At 47.8% G+C, this 24,142-nt stretch overlaps 2 protein-coding genes and 1 long non-coding RNA gene across 8 annotated transcripts in view; 2 read left to right on the top strand and 1 right to left on the bottom strand.

Moving 5' to 3' along the window:
• The window catches only part of GALNT6 (polypeptide N-acetylgalactosaminyltransferase 6), a 34,265-nt gene extending 31,626 nt beyond the window's left edge, over positions 1 to 2,639 (top strand). For all 3 annotated transcript variants that reach the window (XM_040642462.1, XM_040642463.1, XM_040642464.1), the window contains exon 12: positions 940 to 2,639. In XM_040642462.1, coding sequence (XP_040498396.1) covers positions 940 to 1,053 — 114 coding nt within the window. In that variant the 3' untranslated portion in view covers positions 1,054 to 2,639. The remainder of the gene's footprint in view (positions 1 to 939) is intronic.
• Positions 1 to 24,142, bottom strand: part of LOC121105425 — a 38,392-nt gene that overhangs the window by 11,968 nt on the left and 2,282 nt on the right. For 3 of the 4 annotated variants that reach the window (XR_005837935.1, XR_005837936.1, XR_005837934.1), the window contains exons 2-3: positions 22,064 to 22,243; positions 20,396 to 20,520 (exon numbers count right to left, since the gene is read on the bottom strand). This is a non-coding gene — a long non-coding RNA (uncharacterized LOC121105425). Of the gene's footprint in view, positions 1 to 19,155; positions 19,477 to 20,395; positions 20,521 to 22,063; positions 22,244 to 24,142 lie in introns of those variants that run through there. The other variant, XR_005837937.1, reaches the window with a different exon arrangement.
• On the top strand, positions 2,767 to 23,947 carry CELA1 (chymotrypsin like elastase 1). The gene is made up of 10 exons (XM_008704592.2): positions 2,767 to 3,339; positions 4,472 to 4,590; positions 6,232 to 6,374; positions 7,038 to 7,120; positions 8,239 to 8,339; positions 9,232 to 9,357; positions 10,628 to 10,764; positions 12,242 to 12,387; positions 22,883 to 23,032; positions 23,789 to 23,947. The coding sequence occupies exons 3-10, from the start codon at positions 6,335 to 6,337 to the stop codon at positions 23,804 to 23,806; spliced, it is 801 nt and encodes a 266-aa protein (XP_008702814.2). The 5' UTR covers positions 2,767 to 3,339; positions 4,472 to 4,590; positions 6,232 to 6,334; the 3' UTR covers positions 23,807 to 23,947.

Below are 24,142 nucleotides of genomic sequence, written 5' to 3'. Positions count from 1 at the left end.
TTCTTTTCTGCATCTTCAGCCATGTAGCGGATCAGAGCAATGGAGAACGTCTGGAGAGAGTGGGCTTGGTCACGGGCAGGGTTCTCGGGGCGTCAGTGATGTCTGGTGAGGTCTGGCTCTGGCTGATACAAAGTTGAGGTTGGGAGTTATGGTCCGTGGCCGTCGCTGTCATGGCTCAGGTATTTTTGAGGCTGAACCCAAGTCGATGAAGGTGAAGATTCACCCGTGGCTCCTGCCTGCCCTGTGTGTGCCAGGTACAAAGCTATGTACCCACACAGCGTGAGTGCGGCTCCTCTCTCAGAGGCTCTTCCCAGGGAGGGAGTGCCCCCACGTGTGGCGATGAGCCAGCTGAAGCCTCCGCCAGTCTGTGACTGGCCCAAGCCCCATCGTAGTAAGTGGCAGACCTGGGATTCAGACCTAGATCATTCTGACTTAAAAGCCTGGGTTCTTTCTAGTACACCACACTGCCCCAGGGTGTAGAATGTAACTTCTATAATACTGGACCCAAACTAGCACGACCCATGAGCCTCCACACCCCAGCCTCCCCCAGTCTTCAAGGAAGATCGGGACTCTAGGGAAGGGAAGAGTATAAATAAGATCGAAGGCAGAAAGTGAAAGTGTGCAGCGGGGGCTCAGGCCTTTGAGCCTGGGCATCCAGAGGAGGGGTCCCTGAAAGCGTTAGCCCCGTGCCCGGCCTTCCTCTATTCCAGCTGCTCAGGCTAAAGCCGGAAGTGGGAAACTGACACTGGACACAGGGGCAAACTCAGGAATGCACCCTGTCAGGGTATCTGGCATGCAAAGAAAGAAATTTGGAAGTGTCTTCTTTGTGCCTTGTTGTATTTCCTTTGCTTTTTACTTATTGTTCCCCATCTCATTGCCCCTAGTAGCACCGTTAGAGATCTGAAGCCCAGGTTGACCTTTTACTGTGTCATCTTTTAGGACCAGCTAATCAGGAACTCAGGATCTGGTACCTGCCTGACGTCTGAGGACAAAAAGCCAGCCATGGCCTCCTGCAACCCCAGTGACCCCCACCAGCACTGGATCTTCAACTAAGCCCTCGGTCACCCCCGTGGGATTTCCCATGGGGAAGCAAGCCTCTCAGGAAATAGGATTTTAGAGAATCTGATATTTGAGAACCTGATTATCAGCTTCTCTATGGCCTTAAAGATGGATTTCTAAACCCAGTGGCTGTCAGGGCAGGATCTTCCTACTGCTTGCAACAACACAGGGCCCATTTTCCTTCCTCCACGTTGACAAAAGAGGCCGTTGGAACACATGACACTTGATCTAGGGCTTGCCTCCTGTCCTTGAAACAGACTTCCAGGCGGAGAAGGCAGCCTAGGGAGGGCGCGAGGCAGCAATACTGAATTCGAGAAAAGTCCCTGGTCATGCGGGGCACCCACAGACTAGTGAGGTAGCACCTTCGAACAGAGACGAGGGGTCTACAAGAGTCTCCCTGCTCATATTGCCCGAAGGTCCTAGAGCCAATTAGTTTCTAGAAAGCACTCTGATAGAAATCCTTCATCTTCTTTCGTCTGCACAGTAACCCTGTGAGGAAGACAGGCCGGGAACCACCAGGCCCATTTTACAGATAAGAAAGCAGAGGCAGAGAGAGAGAAAGAGGCTTGTCTGTAGTCCCACAGCTAGTGGATGGTGGGAGCCAAGACTGAGACTTGATTTCGAATGCTGGGCCGGAGCTCCTTCCGCCACACCACAAGAACACTAGACCCCGAGCCATCAACCTTCCCGGTCTCTCTTCCCTCCGTGCTGACCACTTCCGGCTGGCCTGCTTCCGTACAGCCTAGAACGGCGGCTCCAGGCAGCCACGAGGGAGACCACCGTTGGGCGTCCTGGGATGTTAGTGCCGAGAGCAAGCTCGTGCAGCCAGTGAGTCTCAGCTCTCAGTCCCAGAAGCCTTTTTTCAATGCCCCGTATATAACGTAGATGACAAGCCGAGTGGCAGGGGCGAGGTTGAGGGTAGGTGAGGATAATCCCGACAGCCCCTGAACTTCTAAAGGTCTGTGAGCACCATTCGAAACTGTTGTTTTAGTCTAACCCTACCGTTTTCCTATTGTGAACCTGAGGCCAGATGAGTAATTTGTCTAACACCACACGGCAAGGTATCGGCAACCTGAGACCAGACCCCCGATGAGTCCAGCAAGAGCCCTGGGCAGTCTGAGGAAGCGGGGACAGTGTGGAGAATTGAGCATGACCACAGCACTGGCCTCGTCTGCTGTACCCGCACGGAGTCCCCGCGTGGGGCAGACCCACACGCGTGTCATCTCTTCTCCAAGCAAGTTGGACCCCACCATGCCTGGCCACTTGGCCTGAACGAGAGAGCCCAGCTGCCCAGAAGGGCTTCAGACTTTCGGTAGCAGACTGTCATCTCGGGCATCCCCACATGAGGGTGCCATGGGACCACAGCCGCCTCTCCCGGCACAGCCCCCACTGCAGGGGGTCTCCTCAATTCTGAGAGCCTTCGTGACCCTGTAGGGGAAACATTCTGGGCTAGCCCAGCTAGTGGGAGAGGAGAGAGTGGCCAGGATACAGCCAGCATTGGGGAAAGGGAAAATTCTTTGCTGGAAAGAGAATTGGACCTGAGATCCCAATGAAAATAAAGGTCTTATGGCGCTGGGGAAGCAAACTTGCCTTTTGTTCCCCCTCCCCCACGTTGCCCCTTAGCTGGTCCATTGGAGAATCCATTGATTCAGGCTGTGGAGAGCCACACACGTCTGAAAAGTCCTGTCATGTCACTGTCTCTTGTCCCCAGACATCCTCTGGCCCCCGATCTTGCCTACATACTGTGTGTCAAGCCCACGTAGACATGAGGTGATGTTAAGATGAGACTCTTCCCCCGTGGAACCCACACTCTCACTGGGGAAGCAGATGGAAGCCAGTCAGGACGAGCCTGGAGGTGTTCAGAGCTGTGCTAGGTGACATGGAAAGAGCAATTCCTGCCATCTAGGGGAATCGGGGAAGGCCTCACAAAGACGGTGACATTTGACCTTCGGCCTCAGGGATGAGTTCTTAGCTGGGATCTCACGCAAGCAGGTGGGATCTGGGATGAGAAAAGTCACAGAGAGACGAGGCTGCAGTGGCTCTGAGAAAGCAAGGCGACATCAGGGCAAAGGAAGAGTGGATGCAGAAGCGGAGGGTTGGGCCACATGACTCACGGGACCTAAGTCCTTTTGTCTTCACAAAATTCTTAAATTATGTTTTACAACTGCATTGGTACAAAGATGAATATAATCCAGGCTGATGGTATTCCTTTTATTTCTTCTGATTTTTAAAGAAACTAAAACTGTGGGCCCTCGGCGCTCTGCCTGCTGTGCCTACTCGGTAAGTCAACCCTGTTCTACAGGCTTTGAAGGTCATGCTCATGAGGGTAAACCATAGGGAGCCATAGTTCCTAATTCTAGTCCTAACGCTACTCTTGGTTCCACTAAACATCCGGATGTTTGTCAGGTGTTGATTACTTGCCAATTATCCCACTTCCCCTCCTACTCTCTGGCATCACTCAACAGCCCTCCAGCCCAATCTTATGCTATGTGCCCAACCGAGGTGCCCCGTTGTGCCAAGCATAACCTCTCCTGGGGGCAGGCAGCTAAGAGTGACTCACAGGGAGTGAGAGGTGCAGCAGAAGAGGGAAAAAAACCACACACCACACCTAGAGAGTAGGCCCAGATTTGGGGGCGAGGGGAGGACTAGGGAAGGTACGTGGTCCAGAAGAGGGAGAGGGCACTAATGGGGTGGTATAAGGCTTCATGGCCTCCCCTTCGCTGAGGCTGGGCTCACCGTAACCCAGTATCTACACAATTGCTTAAATTCATCCCTCTGACCATTCTCAGAGTTAACCTAAAAGCTTAAAACCTTGCTTACATCTCGCTTAAAACCTCGACGCTACCCCTGTGCCACTATCTCCCGGCTCCAGAAGCCTCTCGCCTTGGCACTGAATGGCTGGTCCCTCCTAGGGACCTGTTTCCCACCTGAAGAGTATTGGTGCCATTGCCAAAAACAGCTAATACCTCAGAAGGTATTCTTATTTTTAATTACAAAAGTAATGCTGTAGAGAAGCCAAATAATACAGAACAATATGAATTTAAGAAGTGAAATCGATCCTCACAATGTCCCCAGACCTATCGATTCATTCTCTGGACGTAATAACTTCTGTGTATAGACCCTTCCGTCCCCTCTTCCTATGCGTATACGAATAGACACACACCCAGGACCATATCATGTGCAATGGGATGCCTTCATTCACTATCTCGAGGACATCTTTTCATGTCCATTTAAGTCTAACTCATTCTTTAGAAGCTGGAGAGTATTCCATAATATGGTTAAACCCAATTTCTTTAACCTTTCCCTGCTGATGAATACTTGGGTTTTTCCCAAATTTTGCGACAACTTGGTGACAAACGACATAACCCACAGCCTCGTACATTTATTTGTGTGCATGTGTTTATTTCAAAAGGATGCATTCCTAGAATTAGAATTGCTTAGAAGAAACGCAGTGCCTTGAAATTGAAACCCAGACCACTGTCTACGCCTAACCCTAGGAGTGAGACTAGAAGAGTCAGCCCAGCAGGAGAGGTGAGGCTGCAGGTGCAGGTGAGGCGGGCTGTGAGGGCCTCAAGCGCCGACCTAAAGAGTTGGGGTTTTATGCAAATACAGATGGGGCTGCTCTGAGCTAGGCCAAGCATGCAGAGGTGGATGGGACCTTGGCCCTGCCCTTAGAGGCTCGCTTTGGAGTATGTGATGTGGAGGAGTGACCTTTAGGTGGCGCTAAAGCCTCCTCCTGGCTCCTTGTCCCAGGGCTAGAGCTGTGTCCTTAGCTCCAGAGCAGGCAGGAAGGTGGGGGGAGGATGACAAAAAAGGCCCTAGTTTCCCAGCTAAGCTCAGCCCTCTTCCCCATCTACTTCTGTTAGAATACTGGGGATGGGGCTGCAAAGGGGGCCCTCGGGGTGACCAGAGAGCCATATGTGATTGCCCTGAACACCTCAGGGACGAAGAGTACAGAACTCCTTCCAACAGCCTTTTCCGGGCCTCTCCTGCACCTGCAGGCTCAAAACTTGAATTCTAGGGGCGCCTAGAATTCTAGGGCGTCTGACTCCTGGTTTTGGCTCAGGGCATGATCTCGGGGTCGTAAGATTGAGCCCCATGTCGGGCTCTGAGCTCAGTGCAGAGTCTGCTTGCGATTCTCTCTCTCTCTCTCTTCCTCTGCCCCTCCCCCTGCCCATGTTCTCTCTCTCTCTTTAAAATAAATAAATAAAATTGTAAAAAAGAAAGGAACGAAGGAAGGAAGGACAAGAAAGAGAGAGGAAAGAGAAAGAAAGAAAAAGAAAGAAAGAAAGAGAAAGAAAAAGAAAGAAAGGAAGGAAGAGAAGGACTAGAATTCTTGAAAGCATCTAGGTCACAAACCCCCAGCTGAACCAGGTGACTTTGCTGCCTCGCTACAGGCTTCCTGGCTCCTCTTTGCCTAAATCACAGCTCCACTCATGGTCCTCCCTCTGGGGCCTCCCAACCCGAAGTCCTTTCCCACCCAGAGCACCTGCTCCTTCCGTCCTCCCTCCCGACTTTGATGGGCCGAGCCTTGCCTCTTCTGCAGCACGTGCCTGTTCCCCACCTGCTCTCTGCCCTCCATGCTCACAGCCCTCAGACTCTCTCCCTAGCCCGGGAGCCCCCCCTTCTAACCTGCCTCACGTTCTCCTTCCCTGGGAGCAGCTCTCTTTGTGGCTCTCCGTCTGAGTCTCCCCAGACCTGTTTCTTAGTACCTTCCTGCACCGGAATTCTCTCCACTGTTATCTACTCTGCTTTATCTCCCTGCGTTTACACCTCTGTCTGCGTCCTGCGAGCATGTCCCACCTCCCTGCTTGGGCAGGGGGCCATTGCTGTCTCTTCTTTTCGCTGAGCACCCTTCCCTCCTCCACACCTACCCCTTGCCTCCAGCTCCCCGTGCGCGGAATGGATGTGTGCACCTGCAGCGCCGTGAGGACAGGAAGGCAGTGACAGCCCATGAGGGGGGCACTGTGAGGACAAGGCCGGTCCTGGCCCCCGCTTCTCATTTCTGAGAAGGAGTTTATTGGATGCTTTTCGCCTGAAGGCAGATGATTAATTCAGCCCTAACCGGACCTTGTTCTGTCTTTGAACAACAGACAAATTAGTTTACTTGAAAATCGATCTTTTCGTTTGTATTTCCATGTCACCTGGGATTTTCCCGCCTTCCACCCGCAGCCCTGCCAGCTGGCAGCAAGAAGGTCAGCAAAGCTGCTGATGAGAGGACTATAAAGAAGGCTTGGTCCATGGCAAGGGGGCAGTGGTCTACTCAGCTGGCAACATGCTACGTTTCCTGGTGTTCGCCACCCTGGTCCTTTATGGTAAGTGGGTCGTTCGGCCTGAGCTCTAGAAGGGGGAGGATTTGAACAGGAAGGTTAAAAGCGATCCTTAATCCAGGCCTGTTCTCTATCCCAGAGCGGGATGGAGCATTCTGTGAGTCTAGCAAAAACTTTACCCTCCTGGAGCCCAGGACAGGAACAGTCAGGGCACTCTCCGTGCAGAACCCTCTGGTTGGCAGGACCTTGAACCACGAAGCAGAGAAGCCCCTTTCGGGGGCCTGGGCTTTCTCACCACCCCCACTGAAAAGGAAGACATCCTCAGCAGGTGCTGACTGGGATGAGCACTGCCTTCCTTGCCCCCTGGAGAACCGTGCCAAAGACTGTATGTGTGGGTAGAGATGGGGGATCACCTCAGGCCATGAGATGCCCCGAGCAAGGCTGAGGCACAGGGAGCCTCTAGAAACCCTAGCCTAGTGACGTGAGATGCCTCCTTCACAGCATGCGACAGTTCTGAGGACGCCTGGGGGAGGCAGAAGTTGTTCAGACTCCCCCATTGTCAAAAGGGGCTCTCCTAACTCTCAGCGGGGCCCCTCATTTGCTAGGGAGGAACTGCGAATTCGCAGACAAAGCAAACTGCCGCCCTGCCCCCCACCCTGAGCTGACCCCATGCTTAGTCATCACTCACTTTTCTTCTGCCCCACAAAGGACACAGCACCGAGGACTTTCCAGAAACCAATGCCCGGGTAGTTGGAGGGACTGAGGCCAGGAAGAATTCCTGGCCCTCTCAGGTGGGTGTTCCTTCACAGCCCCGGACTTCTAGCAAAACAAGCGTTGCCTGTAGCTGGTGGACGAGATTATGTGTGTTTGTGTACGCCCGTATCCAGAAGAAGCTCTCCGACTGTCTGGAGTCTAGATTTAGAAGATGAATGGGACCAGGCTTAGGTGGAGAAGGCACGCGAAGGTTTTGGAGGAGGGGATTTGAACCCCAACCCCACTCACTGTCCCAGGACACACCCAAGCACAAACCACATTTACGTCCCCAGAGACACCACTGTGCCGCACTAGCAAGACTGTGCCAGACCCACACCTCCGACTCCTCACACACACCCCCCCCACTGCGCACCGCGTGTCTCTGCATCCGGGCACACCCCCACCCCGAGGAGAGCTTGTTGCTTATTTGGCTATTTAGAGTTTCTACCTTTGTAACAGGCCAGCCAGGCTTTGATTCAAGCAGTTCTAAATGTGTAAAACTGGCAAATGAACTGGCGAATGGCCACATTTTCAGAAGCATCACGACAGTTAGAATGAAACTCAGTTCACAAAAGTCTGCGGCGCAATTTTCAGAAGTAGAGCTGTTGTGGAATAGCAGGTGCTGAAGACGACCTGAGCTGATAAAAATGAGTATTTCAGGGGCCATTCTGAGTATTCCCTGAAGGAGGGGGACAGGGTATGTCTTGACCTTGGAGGCGGAGCTCTGGAGACCTGAGCCTGTGGGCTCAGGTGATGGCGAAATTCCATGGCCACATTTCCTACCAAGAGGGAATGGAGGTAACAGGACCTGGGTTCTTGGCCCTTTGCAACAAGCCAGAGTAGGGATGTCAAATACACTGTTGTGTGCCTTTCCTCCCTCACCCATGGACACAGCAAACATCACCCAACAACGGAGCACTCTGCTGCTGATCCCAGGGCCATCTGCACACCCCCTCTCGCCACCACTCCAGGAAGCCACCAGCAACCGATCAGTAGCAATCGGCAGGTCCAACGAAACGCATTGGCCATCTCTGGCCCACAAAGTTGGAGAAAGTTCTGAAGGATGGCAGGAATTGAAGGAAGTGTAACAGGTAGTTTGGAGCAAAATCTTTTAAGAAACCCCAACCTCTCCTTCTTTTCTCCCCTCCCCTTCTAGATTTCCCTCCAGTACCTGTCTGGGGGCAAATGGTATCATACCTGTGGAGGGACTCTCATCAAACAGAACTGGGTGATGACAGCTGCTCACTGCGTGGACAGGTGAGAAAAACAAAAACCAGCCTTGCTGAGCCCCTAGAAGGGGAGGAGTCTGGCCTTTCTGCAGGAATATGTGTCTTTGAGCATTCGGGGCAAGACTTTAAGGGAGTGTTGGGGGGCCGGCAGGGAGGTAGTAGGATATAATGAAAAGTACAGATTTTGGCACCAGGCAAGCTTAGGTCAAATCCCATCCGACCTTCTTCTACCTTTGTGACCTTGGCTGACTTACTTGGCTTCTCTAAGCTCTCATTCTCTTATTTCTAACATGGGGTCGCAATACCCACTTCGTAGAGTTACTAGGAGGATTAAGTAGATGAACATCTCCGTGCCTGGTCAACGCCTGGCTGGTAACCATTTTTTTCATATTTGCCTTGAGCCATTGTTCTCAAATCTGAGCATGAGTCAGAGTCACCTGGAAGGCATGGATTGCTGGGTCTGGCCCGGCAGCGCTTCTGACTTGGTAGGTTCAGGCTGAACCTGATAATCTGCATTTCTAACAAGTTTCCAGGTTATGCTGATGCTGCTGGTCCAGGGGATCATGCTTTAAGAACTGTTGGTTTATAATCTCCCTCAGATCCCTCTGTGGCCATGAGCCATTACATCATTCATGCTCACCACGCCTCGCCCAGGTTATGAGATATTCAGTCCATGAGGGTTAGCTTCATGAACTGGGCAATGAAGTTGATGGTAGTTTTTGTCCCTCCACCAAGTCAGTAAATTAGAGGAGGAGAGAGCTTGGTACTTGCTCGCCTTCCAGGGTCTTTCGTCCGCCCTCTGTCTGGGCTTGAAAAATGGCTTCCTGTCTTAAAGACAGGACGTGAGATGGTTTCCCAGCTTTTCTCTGAGGGGAAAGAGCCCCCTGGATCCCTCAGGGTCTTCTCTTCTGTCACTGCAGTCAAATGACCTTCCGTGTGGTGGCTGGAGAACACAACCTGAACCAGAACGACGGCACGGAGCAGTCTGTGAGTGTGCAGAAGATCGTGGTCCACCCATCCTGGAACAGCAATAACGTGGCTGCTGGGTAGGGGCGAGGCTGGGCTGGCCTTGGGCTGGGAGGTGGAGGGCTGGCTGGCCAGCAACAGTGTCTTGGCGTCCCTCACGTTCATCCAGAAGGACTCTGACGATTGGGATTTTGGAAGGCTTCGGAATTTTTGAAGGTCTTTGGGATTTCTTGGATCTAAGCTGGTCTGCATGACTGGATCCCCTTAAACTTCCCTGCAGAGTTTAAGGGCTCCATTTGTGTTGTTATTATTCATTTTCTGGAAGAGACTCCATCAGCAAAAGTACATTTCTTAAAATGAATCTTATATGAAAAAACTCCTGCAATACTGAGCTGTGAACTTTTGGAGAGGAAGTGGTTAAAATGGTGGTGGGTTTTCTGGAGTGGGGGCATTGGTGGGGGGGGGGATTCGGGTAACTGGGATATTTCTGCAGAGCTTTCAGAACCACGCAGTGCTTTTCATCTTTCTTCTTTGAGAATTTTTCTCTGCTACCAAGATCATACCACTTGGCTCCTTTCTGATTCCCCCTTCATAAGTGAAAGCTGCAGGCTCCACTCCCCTGGGTTGCAGAGGTCGCAGCTAGACCACACCAACAACAGCTCGCCAGCAGGTGCTGCTGTTAGACAAGGAATAGCCTACCACCCGGCTATGTCGCCTGTGAGCCCCAGGGAATCAGTCCCCTCCTCCTTCAAAGTCATTAGTTTCTTTTTTTTCTAATAACTTTTTCTTCTTTTCTTTTTTTTTTCCTTTAAAGATTGACTTGTTTATTCTAGAGAGAGAGAGAGAGAGAGAGAGACAGTGCATGCATGGGGGAGGGGGAGGGAGAGAAAATCTCAAGCAGACTCCCCGCTGAGCGCAGAACCCCATGTGGGGCTCGATTCCACAACCCTGAGATCATGACCTGAGCCAAAATCAAGAGTCGGACGCCTAGCCAACTGAGCCACCCAGGGACCCCTAAAGTTGATAGTTTTGGGGTTTTTTTAAGATTTTATTTATTTATTTATTTATTTGAGAGAGAGTGCACTAGAGAGAGAGCAAGCACAAATGGGGGCAGAGGGAGAGGAAGAAGTAGACTCCCCGCTGAGCAGGGAGCCCAATGTGGAACTTGATCCCAGGACCCCGAGATCATGACCTGAGCCGAAGGCAGACGCTTAACCAACTGAGCCATCCAGCTAAACTAACTAACTAAAGCTGTTAGTTTCTGATTCTCTGGGGACACCAAGACTTAGTGAGGGCCGGCCCCTACGCTGACCTGAAGGAAGGCCTGAGCTGGCTCCTTTCCTCCCACAGCTACGACATTGCCCTGCTGCGCCTGGCCCAGACAGTTACCCTCAACAGCTATGTCCAGCTGGGTGTTCTGCCCCCGGAGGGAAGCATCCTGGCCAACAACAGCCCCTGCTACATCACAGGCTGGGGCAGGACCAAGAGTAAGTCACCTGCATGGGCACCACCCACCACGTGGATCTTGAGAAGGCAGCAGGGTTTCTGGGGCACATTTTCCTGTGGTCCTAGTTGTTCAGAGCCAGAATCAAGGAACCAGAGATAAGATAACTGGGGCATGAAATCAAGCTAAGAACGGGCCACGCAATAGTCAAGTCACTCACCCGCGTCATAACTAAAACACAACAACAAAACAAAAACAAAAAACCCTACTGCAGAGAATATTTTGTACCCGCCTCTCATTTAATTTAATTTTAAAAGATTTATTTATTTATTTGAGAGAGAGTGCGCAAGTGAGCGTGGTGGGGAGGAGCAGAGGGAGAGGGAGTCTCTAGCAGACTCCCTGCTGAGCCCAGAGCCCCCCATGGGGCCCGATCTCAGGGTCCTGAGATCACAACCTGAGTGGAAATCAAGAGTCGGACGCTTCACCGACTGAGCCACCCAGGCGCCCCTGCCTCTCATTTTATACGTGAGGAAACTAAGGCCCAACAAAAGTAAAGACCTTGTGTAAGATCATGTGACTAGTTAGTAACTAGTTAGCTGGGGCCGGGACCCAGGTATCTTGGCTCCCACTTTGGTGGTCATTACACCATCATGCTACGTCCGTAGATAGTCACCGGGCTGTGGGTTGGAGAGAATAAACCAGAAGGAGCTGTAGGTCCAGAGACGTGAAGGCAGAAGAGGCCTCAGCTCTCCCCTGACCATCTTGGGAAGACTTCTGGTGGGGACTGCCCTCCAGACGACATGGAAAGGCAGGAGGGCTTTGAGCAGAGACAGTTAAGAAGGGCAGAGACAGTGGGCCTGACAGAAGTCTGTCAGCCAGGAGGCAGTATTTGAGCTCTGGAGGAGAGGAGAGGCAAGGCCTCGCTCTAGGCGGCCAGTCTACTGGTAGAACCAGGAGCTGAGAGAGAGAGAGAGAGAGACACGCTTCTAATGCAGCTGCTCTCAGTTGACTTAAAGTCATAGTGGTTCTATCTCCTGATCTATAACTTGAAGGGGTTGTTGTAAGGATACAAAGAAGTAATTCATGTGCCAAGGCTTTGGAAAGTCCAAAGAGCCAGATAAAGGAAAACCGCACCAAGCTCTTACGGAATGAAAATAAGGGTGTACGGTCCCAGTTCTGCTTCCTACGGTTTGCAGTGTAAGGTAAAAGCAGGAGAGTCATCAGCAAAGAAGACCATTTTGTTCACTTTCTTTTTTTTTTTTTTTTCTTTTTTTAAGCAGGAGTAGAGATTGGAGGTTGGTGGTTTGGAGCTTGGGAACAGTGATGGAGGATGACCCCTGAAGGAAGGGGCCTGTAGCTTCCACAGAAGGGGGTGGGGTTCTATGGAATGCAAGGTGCAGAGAGAAGGTGCTTGCCCTGAGTTCAGCTTTCAGCAGAGCTTGGGAAGGCTAGGCGGGATGTGGAAGGCTTTCCCCCTGGAGAGCATCTGGGGTTGACCTCCAGCTCTGTGTCCTGTTCAGCCAACAGGCAGCTGGCCCAGACCCTGCAGCAGGCTTACCTGCCCACCGTGGACTACGCCACCTGCTCCAGCTCCTCCTACTGGGGCTCCACCGTGAAGAACACCATGGTGTGCGCTGGAGGAGACGGGGCTCGCTCTGGATGCCAGGTGAACACGTGCAGGGAGTGTCAGAAGTCCCACACTAGGTCCCTCCCCTCTCTGCCTCCCACCCCCTACCTTCTCCTCACTCCCTTTTCCATACCTACTCCCACCCCCACGTACAGACCTGACTTGCTACTCTGGCGTCCGAGTGAGAGTGAGTCTGTGCCCGGAACTCTAGACTCACAGAATCTCAAAGTTGAAACGACCCCTAAAATTCATCGTGCCCAATGCCCTGACCTCAAAAGCTGGTATGTGGCCCAACATTTGTGTGTTGGTGTATGCGTGTGGTCCTTAGAAGCTGTTAGCCACCTAGACTTTTTACAGCCCAGAGTGGTGGTTGCAATTGTGCACGAGGAAGCTGTCTTCCCATCAACCCCAGCTTTTCTTGAGTTCCTCCTCCACCAGCCCTTTACCTCAGTAGTATCTCCAGGAGGATAGACAGGTGAATATGGCAGGAGAAAGTGCACAAAATAGTGTTATAATCATATATATATATATATTTATGTATAATAAATAGAATCTTCTTCTATTTAGACAAGATCAATCAGCAGTATACCATCTTACAGATTTCTTAATGCAGGTCAACAAATGTTCTTGATTACCTGTGAAATGCCAGGCACTGTGCTAAGTGTTAGGAATACAAAGATGACTCAAACTGAATGGTCAGTGGAGGAAGGACAGGAGCAGACACGTGATGGAACATTGTAATACAATGTGAGTAAGTGTTATAATAAAAATATGCAAAGAGCAATATAGGAGCCTAAAAGATAGGCACTAACCTGTACCTGTTGGAGTCGAAAAAGACTTGCCTTCCCCAAGAAAGCAGAGTCTGTAGGTGAGTCCTGATGCTTACACAGGAGAAAGCCAGGCAAAAGGGGAAAAGCTATTCAGAGAGAACAACATGAATGAGGGCATGGGCCAAGAAACCATCTAGAACACTTGAGAATTACAGGGCGTGCCCTACAGCTAGAGCAGAGGTCAGAGCCCACAAACTTCCAAATCCTGCCTGCTGCCCGTTTCTCTATAGTCTATGAGCTAAGAATGGTTTTTACATTTTTTTAAAGTTTTTTTTAAGGTTTGTTTATTTATTTTGAGAGAGAGAGCACAAGCAGGAGGGACAGAAGGAGAAGGAGACAGAATCTCAAGCTGACTCTGCTCAGTGGGGAGGCTGACGTGGAGCTTGATCTCCCCACCCTGAGATCACGACCTGAGCCCAAACCAAGAGCTGGCTGCTTAACTGACCAGCACCCAGGCGCCCCAGTTTTTACATTTTTAAATGGTGGAGAATAAATTTTAAAAAGAATAATGTCATGACACATGAAAAATATAAAATTCCAATGTTTATAAAAAAGCATTTAATTGGAATAAATATAGCCATATTTGTTTACTTGTTTACTTGCATATTGTTTATGGCTACTTCCATAGAGTTGAATAGTTATGACAAAGACTCTATAGCCTGCAGAATCTAAAATATTTTCTATTTGGCCTTTTATAGAAAAAGTGTGCTGACCCCTGGGCTAGAACATAAACTATCCCCATACCAGGGAATGTCAGGAAATGACGCTAGAGGCAAGTAGGAGTCTCTTGACTTAGTGCTTCAAGTGCCATGTGTAGGGGAAGAAAATTTTTCCCTTCCTCCCTTCTAGGTTCTTTGGCTCATCTAATAATTAAATTGGCATAAGACAGATTAACAGGAGAAAAACAGATTGAATTTCATATGTGCAGAAGCTCATAAAAATATGAGACTCAAAGACAAAGGCCTTTTAGATAAAGAAATAGTGAATTTGTGAAGAATTGAGAGGGCAAAGAAGTTTGGTCTTGGGGTAAATGAGTGAAGAAGCAACAGGGTGAAGTTAACAAGGTTTGTCATATAGCCCTCAATTCCCTCTCTCTAGTGATAAAGAGATACCTCCTGGTACAGGAAGAGTGCCTTTCACATGGGAGGTTATTTTCTGCTTGCAGAGGAACAAAGTAGGGTTAGAATGTCCTTACACTGTCTGTTCTTAAGTAACTTCAATTCAGAATAATCAATAACCCGAAGTGGCATATGTGGGGGCAGCAGCCAGCCATGAACCTCCACCATATGCTTAGGGACATGAACTTCATCTCCTAGGCCTGGGAAACCATTGAAGAGTTATGAACAGGAGAATAGCATGATCAGATTTGCCTTTTAGAAGCATTGTCTGATGACAAGGTAAGCATGTCTTTGAAGAGGGTAAGGTTGGCCAAGACAGGTTAGGAGACTACTGTAATTATCTGGGCAATAGATTTGAGGGCTTGAACTAGGGCAGCAGAGAGGAGGGAGAAAGAAGGAGGATCTGGAATGACTTTCAGGCGTCTGCTTTAAGCGATCTGGGGAGGGGTTTGTTGCATCCAATCAGAGAAGGTTTATAGGACTTGGGAGAGAAGGTGATGAATTTGGTTCTGAACAAGTTGAGTCTGAAATCCCAGTGGGACCCTCAGGTATAGTTAACCAGTAAGTAATTAGATATAAGGAAGTAGAACTTGTGGGGAGAGCCAGACTAGAGATACAGCAAGTGAGATCCACCCCCCAACCCCCACCCACCGCCATCCCACCGGGGAGAAGTTGTAGAATGAGAAAAGAACAGTGAGTTGAGGAAAGAACTGTGATAACATGAATACTTGAGCACTTCTGGATAGGTGGAAGACAGAGAACCCGTAAAACTAGAAAGGGATTAGAGATCATAAGGGTTTTCCAGAATGTCAGGAAATACTGATGTGTCACACACAGTATCCAGTGCATCCGGGAGCCACAGGAGATAACCAGAAGCGCCTACTTGGGCAGTTGGTGGGTCACTGGTAACTGAGGCAAGAACAGTGTCAGGAGAGGGCAGAGGGGAGAAGCTTTATGGAAGGTAAGAAATGAAGAGGCAATGAGAAACATAGTAAGGAATGGAGAATCCTCTTCCAAGAATCTTGGATGAAAGAAAGGGACTAGTCGGGTAGCCTTCAGGAGGATGGCAGGTCACGGAGGGGTGAGTATAGTATGGTACCACTGAGTGTGTTAATAGGCAGAGAAGAAGGGATCTTGTAGAGTCAGAGAGAGGAAGGAGTGAATAATGGCACAAGATCCCAGAGGAGGAGAGGAGGAGCCAAGGGCACAGGTGGAGCTGGAACAGGAAGGGAGACAGCAAGAGACCAAAATGTGCACGGATCTGAAAGAGTGTGAGGGCTGGGCCGCTGGGGGACGACAGGGGTTCTGCATTATTTTTTCAATTAACTTGTAAACTAGCAGCCAGTTTGAACACTGAACATGAAGGAGCAAGGGTTGTACGGGTCTGGATTAATGCAAGTGAGTGGGACAATGATCGGCCTCCAGGATGTTCCTGAGAGGCTGGAGACCACGCAATGACTGAGTATATGATTCATTCCGTTTAACTGGAGACCCAGTTGCAGGGAATGGGTTAATCCAGGGCTGGGTTTTCCTGCCTGAACTGGAGCAAAAGGACAAGAGTGCAGACCGACGGCAAGGTCTGCGACAGGTGAAACAGAAGCCAGCAGCAGGCTGGGAGGCTGACTGAAATAGAATCGAATGATCAAAGACTTCTGGTGAGCACTTAGAACCACGGAAGTAAGGCGGGCCAACGCCTCCCAGTTTGCCCAGTGTCCTGTATCCTGGGAGCCCCACATGCAAGTAGGGCCTGATACACGAGGCAGTCTCTGCCAGGTCGTCACCCGCTAGCTTCCCCTTTTACCTTAAGGTTTAACCTTTCTGAATTAATTCACTTTCCCTCTGCTCTCTCAGAGTCTCGAACTCTGAAAAAGTAGAGTGCTTTTCTTCTGGCAGTTGGCTCCAAATTGACAATTCTCTGAGGCAGTTGTGTCTCCATGGCTTTTCCCACTGCAGTTTACCAAGACTATGTCTTCTGGGTTTTCAGACTGCTGGGCCCCAACCCTTTCCCTCAGACTGGATTCGCTGAGCCCCTCTCGCCTCGATCCACTCATTCCCACTGAGCTCTTTTCCGGCTCTTCCTTCTACCCTCAACTCCTCAGCCACACCTTCCATCTCTCCAGAGCCTGTTTCTTTTTAGTTCAATTAGCATAGGACAATAGAATTATATATAACTTAATTACCTTCCATTCCTCTAGTCCTGAAATATTCTCAAACCCCTACTAGAATTTGGGGGGAAGAGGGGCGCCTGGGTGGTGCAGTCACTTGGGCGACCAGCTCTTGGTTTAGGCTCAGATCGTGATCTCGTGGTTGTGATCTCGAGGTCACCGGATTGAGCCCCATCTGAGTCTGCTTGCAATTCTCTCTCTCCCTCTGCCACTCGAGCTCTCTCTCTCTCTGAAATAAGTAAATCTTTAAAAAAAAAAATCTCCCACTTTTGATCAGCGTCTCAGCTTAACTGAGCGGTACGATCAAAATGGAAGGCATTAGGGCCGCTCTCTGCTCCTGCTCTGAAGTTCTCACGGCTTTTTGTGAAATTCTGTTGATCCTTTGTGTGGTATTCACAGGTCACTGTGGTTTTTGGCTTAACCTGTGATATTCTACAGGCCAAGCGACATCAGGTTCACAATCTATAAGTTGCTCATTCTCTTCATTCCTTTCTTGGTGTTTCTGTTTTGGGGAGATCATTTGCTTGGTGGTCAGTGCCTGTGAACATGCATTTGAAGCTGTTGAGAGGATAACAGTGGGCCAAGGAGACTATGATGATTAATTCCTGGTGTTTGGGAATGCACTTTGGAGCCATGGTCCCCAACGCCCAAACCAATCAAAATCAAAGAAGTCAAAGGGAGGTCCCATTGTGGGGTTACCCTTTTCAGTCAAGTTGGCTTGCTCAGTGATCTTATGTGAGTTTCAACTCCTCCAGAAGTGTTCATCCAGGTGCAACAGGTGGTGTTGGCCACAGCGGGGACATCCCCTTGCTCAGCTAAAGATAATTAAGGACTATGCTATCAGCAAGAGCGGCTGTGGCCAGAGAATCTAAGGGTCTTTGATGGGCAGCTCTTATCTTTGTCTTGGCAACAGACTTTACCATATCTTCAAGAGTTAAAGAGGTTTCTGATCATATTCTGATGTACATTTCCTCTACTCCTAACCAGGGAAGTGTGGCTCTACCAAAGGAAGTGAATCCCGAGTCATGAATAATCAATGATTCCTTTCTAACTCAATTCTTCCTCTAACTCGATGATGTAAATCCAGGGGAGTCGTACAAGGAGGGGTCTTAGTTCATAGATGGCAAGCTGGGGACACACTTGGATGACCTAAAAGGCACTTCCTGGCTGTGTGCCAGCTATCTAGTCCTTTGGAGGCCCAAGGAGAGTGCTAACCACCAGGGACAAAGACAAACCCTCTCGGGGCACAAACCGCTTCTCGATCAGGTGGCACTGTTAGGTGGATTCATTCTCGGGGATTGTTGCGTTTGCCCATTCGAGCCAGGGGTCAGTTAGGTCTTCTCTTAGCCTGAAATAAAAAGTTGTTCTAAGTTCCAGAGGTTACCCCCTCCTTAGCCGTGGCCCAGGACGATGTGGAGGATGGTGTTATCTTTCCAGGCCAGCACCAGAGTAAAGGAAAGGGAAGAGGAAAGGACTTCAAATTCAGTTAAAGTATGAAGTCTTGATCTGGCGTCTTGGGAGGAAGCAGTCTACCTCGACGTCAACTACTTCTCTCCCTAGTCACTTTGACTGGGAGGTCTCTAACACTTGTGTGGCACCAGATGTCAGGTGGGGCCTTCTCCAGCTGTGAGATGCATATCCAAGGTTTAAGTCCCTGGAGACTGGCTGCCTTCTGGGTGGTGAGGAGGACCTGGTGTCCTCCCTTCGAAGGAGATTCAAGGGCAGTCTTTGTTCTTAGTGATTCCAAATCAGAAGGGTGAGAGAAAATTGGAAGTGTTAGTTTGAAGAGTCATAGCCAGATTTTTCAGGAAACTAGAAGAATTCAGGATCCAGTCCAATTGACAGGTATATAATTAGAACCTCTAAGACAATTAACAGGATTAGACTCTAATCCACAGGAAAGTGTAAACATAATTTCTTCTCTCACAATTACCTTCATTTTTATAGTAAAACTAATTTGTTTGCATTAAACTTTGCCTGATTATTTACATAAGTGAAGCAAGAATAGTGATTACCACGTAAGTTCTTTTTAAAAAAATGTTTAACTTCATTTAAATCCAATTAATTAACATAGAATGTATTATTAGTTTCAACATAAGCTCTTTTTAAGACTGCTTTGCTGGAACCTTGTAAGCAAAGTACCAGCTCAATTTTTCCCTGAGACTTTATTGACTCTGTAAGGTCAACCTTAGTTCCTTAAAACTGTCTGGTCATATCTAAGTCTATGCACAACTTTCTCAAATATGATATTCTAATCAGAGCTTTGGTAATATAACCAATGTTTCCAATTGTGTCTTGTTTTACAAGGAGATCAGATTCTCATTGAACCTATATAAATAACAACAGTTTCCCTGGAACAACATGGGTTTGAACTGTGTGGGTCCACTTACATGTGGACTTTTTCAAAAAATATAGAACAATAAGTGTATTTCTCTTCCTTATGATTTTTAAATAACATTTTCTTTTATCTGGGTTATTTTACTGTAAGAATACAGTATAGAACACATATAACAAAAAATATGTGTTAATCGACTGTTTATATTAACCAGTAAGGCTTCTGGTCAGTAGTAGGCTACTAGTAGTTACCTTTTCTTTTTTTTTTTTTTTAAGATTTTATTTATTTATTTGTCAGAGAGAGAGAGAGCACAAGAGCACAAGCAGGGGGAGCAGCAGGCAGAGAGAGAAACAGGCTCCCCGCTAAGCAAGGAGCCCCATGCGGGACTCAATCCTAGGACCCTGGGATCATGACCTAAGCTGAAGGCAGACGCCTAACCAACTGAGCCACCCAGGAGTCCTGTAGTTACAGTTTTGAGGAGTAAAAAGTTATACGGGCATTTTTGACTATGCAGGGAGGGACGGTCGGTGTCCCTAACCCCCATGTCGTTCAAGGGTCAACTATATATTATCAAGAAAAGAATACTCGAGAATTTTTGAATTCTGGAGAGATCAGGTAGGGAGAAAAAGGAAATGTTTCATCTTTGGTCACAAAGATATATCTCACCAAATTGTTGATAGCTGAAAAGCAAAGAAAAGAAAAAAGGTTTCCTAAAATCTGGAAAAGCAAAACATTAGAGAACCAGCAATGTTTTAAACGAGAAGTCATACAAATTATAATCATCCTCCCCAATTCATGAGGGCCCATGAAATTAACATTCGTCCTATTTGAATCCATTTTTTTCCCCATTAGTTCTGGAAATTTTCAACCAGTTCAGTTGCTTGATCTGAAAGTACCAGAAACCTACATTCTAGAGTACTGTCAGATTCTTTTCCATGAATTTCTCTGAAGATAAAACACATCTGCAGGAAGCTTTTGTAAAATCATCTGAGTAAAACAGTAACTCTGTAAATGATAAAAGACTTCAAAATGCCCATTTTTAAAGATCTGATGAAGCAGAGAAAGACAACTATCATATGATTTCTCTCATCTATGGAACATAAGAACTAGAATGATCAGTAGGGGAAGAAAGGGATAAAGGAAGGGGGGGTAATCAGAAGGGGGAATGAAACATGAAAGACTATGGACTATGAGAAACAAACTGAGGGCTACAGAGGGGAGGGGGGTGGGGGAATGGGATAGACCGGTGATGGGTAGTAAGGAGGGCACATATTGCATGGTGCACTGGGTGTTATACACAACTAATGAATCATCGAGCCTTACATCGAAAACCGGGGATGTACTGTATGGTGACTAACATAATATAATAAAAAATCATTATTAATTAAAAAAAATAAATAAATAAAAAAAAAATAAAAAACCAAAATCTTAAAAAAATAAAAAAAAATAAAAAAATAAAATAAAATAAAAAGCAAGGCTATCTTCCAAAGTCGCTTTCCAAAACAAAACAAAACAAAACAAAACAAAACAAAAAAAAAAAAAAAAAAAAAAAAAGATCTGATGAGAGTTCATTATAATGGAACTGACAAAGGGACTTACCTGTGGCCCTTGGAAATGGCGAGAAAGACCGTAAACTCAGTGTTCGCAAAATGTCACCCATGCCTATTTCTTGGTGTCCCCAGAGCTGTCAGAAGTGTCCTTTGGTCTGGCCTCTGCCACCAAATCTGTTAAGTAACAAAAATTCAGCTGAATAAATTTAGAGATCCAAGTGGCTTCACTGATTCATGAATCAGATAGCATCCTATCTAGAAAATAGAAAAGAGCTTCATTAAACTGTGGAAAAGAAAAAGGTTTTAAAGGCAAAGAGAGAATGGAAAAAGGAAATTATTAGCAAAGAATACCTTGTTTTAGGCAAGGCTGCCCTCCTAAGAGGTCTATCAGCGGATTACCTCCTAGGCTGACTGGGAAATTCTAGGTTGGCTGGTTAAAGGTCCCATTTCTGGGAGAAGCTGAAGGTACAATTAGGCAGGTATTAAGTCTCAGTAGAGTTTGGCATAAGTGACTTTATTTGGGGCCTGCTGTCATTTTTTAACAGTTGGAACATTTTGGAAGAGTGCTTTGTGATCAAAAGCAGCTTATAAGTGAATTATATATATCTTCATGGAGTCAACAGCTGCTCTTGTCTGTCTCTGTTCTTCCAGAGACATGCTTGGCACACCCAAGCGTGTATATGTTTTATTGTGGGTCCCTGGTCATGTGTTCCTCTATTTCTCTTTCTTGTCTTAAACACTATTTGATGTTGCAAATCCTTCAGTAAGTTCATGAGAAAGGGAAGCAGGTTGTTTGGGGTTTTTTTTTCCATTTCTTCCCCCACCCCCACCATCCCCACTTTGGCAACCACCAGTCTGTCCTCTGTATCTATGAGCTTGTTTTGTTTTGTGTTTAGATTTCACATAGAAGAGAGATCATAATGGACCTGTCTTTCTTTGTCTGACTTGTCTCACTGAGCATACTGCCCTCGAAGTCCATCCATGTCCTTGCAATTGGCAAGATTACCGCTTTTTTCATGCCTGACCTCTCGTCTGTATTATATTCTAAAATTACCTTTCATTTCCTGCAGAACTTTGTTTTCCCTGGAGTTAATAACTGTCTTTTTAATTTGAATAATGTATATTCCTCTCATCACTAATTCAGCCCCACACTGGTTTGTAAGTGACTTACTTTATCCTCTCTTGACCCCAGGGTGTTGTGTCTTGGTATGGGTCTATTTGCATTTATTGTGAAAGAGACTTGGGGGGGTTTTCTCATTTTAGAAACTCCAGAACTTTGGTTCTGAAAATGTTTATTGGTTGATGATTTCCTCCTCTCCATTTTCCTGTTCTCTCTAGAATTTCTGTTATTCACCTACTTACCTCCTTAGTCCTCTTATTTTCTTCGTTTCTCTATATTTCGTTTGTTCTGTTTTATCTTCCAACCCTTCTGATCTTTCGTTTCTATGATCATAGTCATAATTTCCAAAGGTTCTTTTTGTTTTCTGAATGTTCTGTTTAATAACATGCTGTTCTTGTATCACGAATGCAATATTAATCATAGTTTTCTATTGCTTGTTTCCTTCTCCCTGCAAATCTTGGTTGCCTTCATTTTTTTATTTCTTTGTCTCCTTGTTTTGAACTTTATTGTTACATTAGGGGCTTTCTTCAGATGTTTGGTACGCCTTCACCATCTGCTCTTATTTCAGAGTGAGGGTAATAAAAAGCTGATCAGTACCTCTGAGCCTTCGGTGGGATTCATCCACAGTAAGCTGGTCTTTAGGGTGATTTAGTGAGGCCACGGCAGCCGGGGACCTCCAATGGCTGTATCATCTGGTCTTCCCTCTTATGCTGGTCAGATTTTCCAGAGAAATATCTCCATTTTCTGTCTGGAATTACAGAACTGGCACCCTGGGAGCTGAATAAGGAGGAGAGTGTCAAGGTCATATTCTATCCACCCAGGTTCCTCTGATTCTAAGCCTGAGCATGTAACCACTACCCAATATGTCACTTTCACTCCTCTTTACCCAAGTATTTTTTTCCTTACCCAAGTTTAGTTTAACATGTTGACTACCCACCCTGTGTCTAAACACTAAGTCTAATGAGAACCATTGGTCTGTGTGCTGGGGATGAAAAATTCCTTAGAACACTCTACTCCCCCTATTCCCAGGTGCGATGTAAGTCAATAAAAGCTATTGAGCTTAAGATGGTCCAAGTTCTATGCCAGCATTGAGGAGAGGAAACATATCAGTGAGACACAGTTCCTGTCTCAAGAAGCTCATAGATAGGCGTGGCAGGTAGAAACAAATTATGAAACCAAAATACAAGGCAGAACACGACATGAGTGCAGCAAAAGAAAGGAAGAGGTACTGCGGTTGTTCGGACAGGAAGAAGAGATTTCATCTGCATTGTGGGGATATGAAGGAAGTGGGGGTTTCAATTGGAGCTTTAAAACTCACCGGATTTTACAAGCAGAAATGGGGAGGGGGTATAAGCAAAAGCAAAGGCTCAAAGATTTAAAAATGGAGTTTTAGGCCCCTCCTTCTCCTCCCTGCAGGGTGATTCTGGGGGCCCCCTCCATTGCTTGGTGAGTGGCAAGTACACCGTCCATGGAGTGACCAGCTTTGTGTCCAGCCTGGGCTGTAATGTCTCCAGGAAGCCCACAGTCTTCACCCGGGTCTCTGCCTACATCTCCTGGATAAACAGAGTGAGTCTTCGCACATGACAGGTTGAAACAGGGTCACCTGAAGACCCATGCACTGGCTGGGTGGGAGAGCAGAAGCTGGCCAGGGGAAGCCGTCATCTTCCTCACCACATTCATTTGTTTATTCCTGTCCCTTGCCTCCGTGGGGCACTTTCCCTCGATAATGCTGCAGTCCTGGGTTCCCCTCCGCATACCCACTCGGGCTTCACCAAAGTGTTTACTGCTTAGGGCAAGACAGTGACAACAGCAGACCTCAACCAGGCACACATCAGTGCTGTCCTAAGTCAAAGCCAAGGGAAAAACGGCTGCAGCAAGGCCCCCGTGCTCCCAGGCAACAGAAGAGTCACTAACATTTTCTCTCATGAGCTCTTTCTAAGGGCATTATGAGGATCTGCTCTACCCTTTGGCAAGCGGTTTTACTATCCTAGACAATGCTCAAAGGTTAGTGAGACTTTACCTACACACTGACCTAATGGCTTCACCATCAGCCCGCCTATGCCCTCCAGCCTTCAAACACACTCGGGAGTCTTGTGGCATGAACTTTGCTTCACAACCATTCCGAGGCCTGTCCTTGCCACTAAGTGCTGGGTATGTGCCTATAACACCGAATTGTCCTGACACAGCTGAGATCTACTTCCTGCCCCCCCCAACTCCCCCAGAAACCCAGTGCAGGGCCACACTCAACCAGGAGTCCCGGAAGAAAACAGAAGGGAGGTGGGCAGAAGTTACTGACTGTGGACATATCGGCTTTTCCTCCAGGTCATTGCCTCCAACTGAAAATCTTCCTTGAGTCCAATGGCCTGCCCAGGATGATGCTTAGGTCCACACTAGGACTTGAGGCCATCAAGGAAAAACCATTCTGAGAGACCACCGAGCCAGATACAGAAAAGCAAATAAAACTGAATATATACATTATCATCCTGAGTCCTTTCATTTGCAATGGAGCCTTCTAAAGGAAATGCAGTTCTAGGGTCCACATGGGATGTCACCATCTCTGTGCTCGTTCTTCCATTTACCGCCTCCTCTACCAGTTCACAAACTAAGCCGAGTGGGAGTGGTTTTACATTACCCTTTTTGCATTATTTTCGGATCTACCTATCTATCAACCTGCCC

The sequence above is a fragment of the Ursus maritimus genome, unplaced genomic scaffold (genome assembly GCF_017311325.1).
Source record: "Ursus maritimus isolate PB19 unplaced genomic scaffold, ASM1731132v1 scaffold_26, whole genome shotgun sequence".
NCBI lineage: Eukaryota > Metazoa > Chordata > Mammalia > Carnivora > Ursidae > Ursus > Ursus maritimus.
Note: the sequence above shows the minus strand (reverse complement) of the source record. Positions and strands in the feature narration are given on the sequence as shown.

Bases quoted from the DNA above. Each gene is read 5' to 3' on its own strand.
- CELA1 (XM_008704592.2), top strand. From the start codon at position 6,335: ATGCTACGTTTCCTGGTGTTCGCCACCCTGGTCCTTTATG. The intron at 6,375-7,037 runs GTAAGTGGGTCG...TGCCCCACAAAG, and splicing joins CGCCACCCTGGTCCTTTATG to GACACAGCACCGAGGACTTT. The intron at 8,340-9,231 runs GTGAGAAAAACA...CTGTCACTGCAG, and splicing joins GCTGCTCACTGCGTGGACAG to TCAAATGACCTTCCGTGTGG.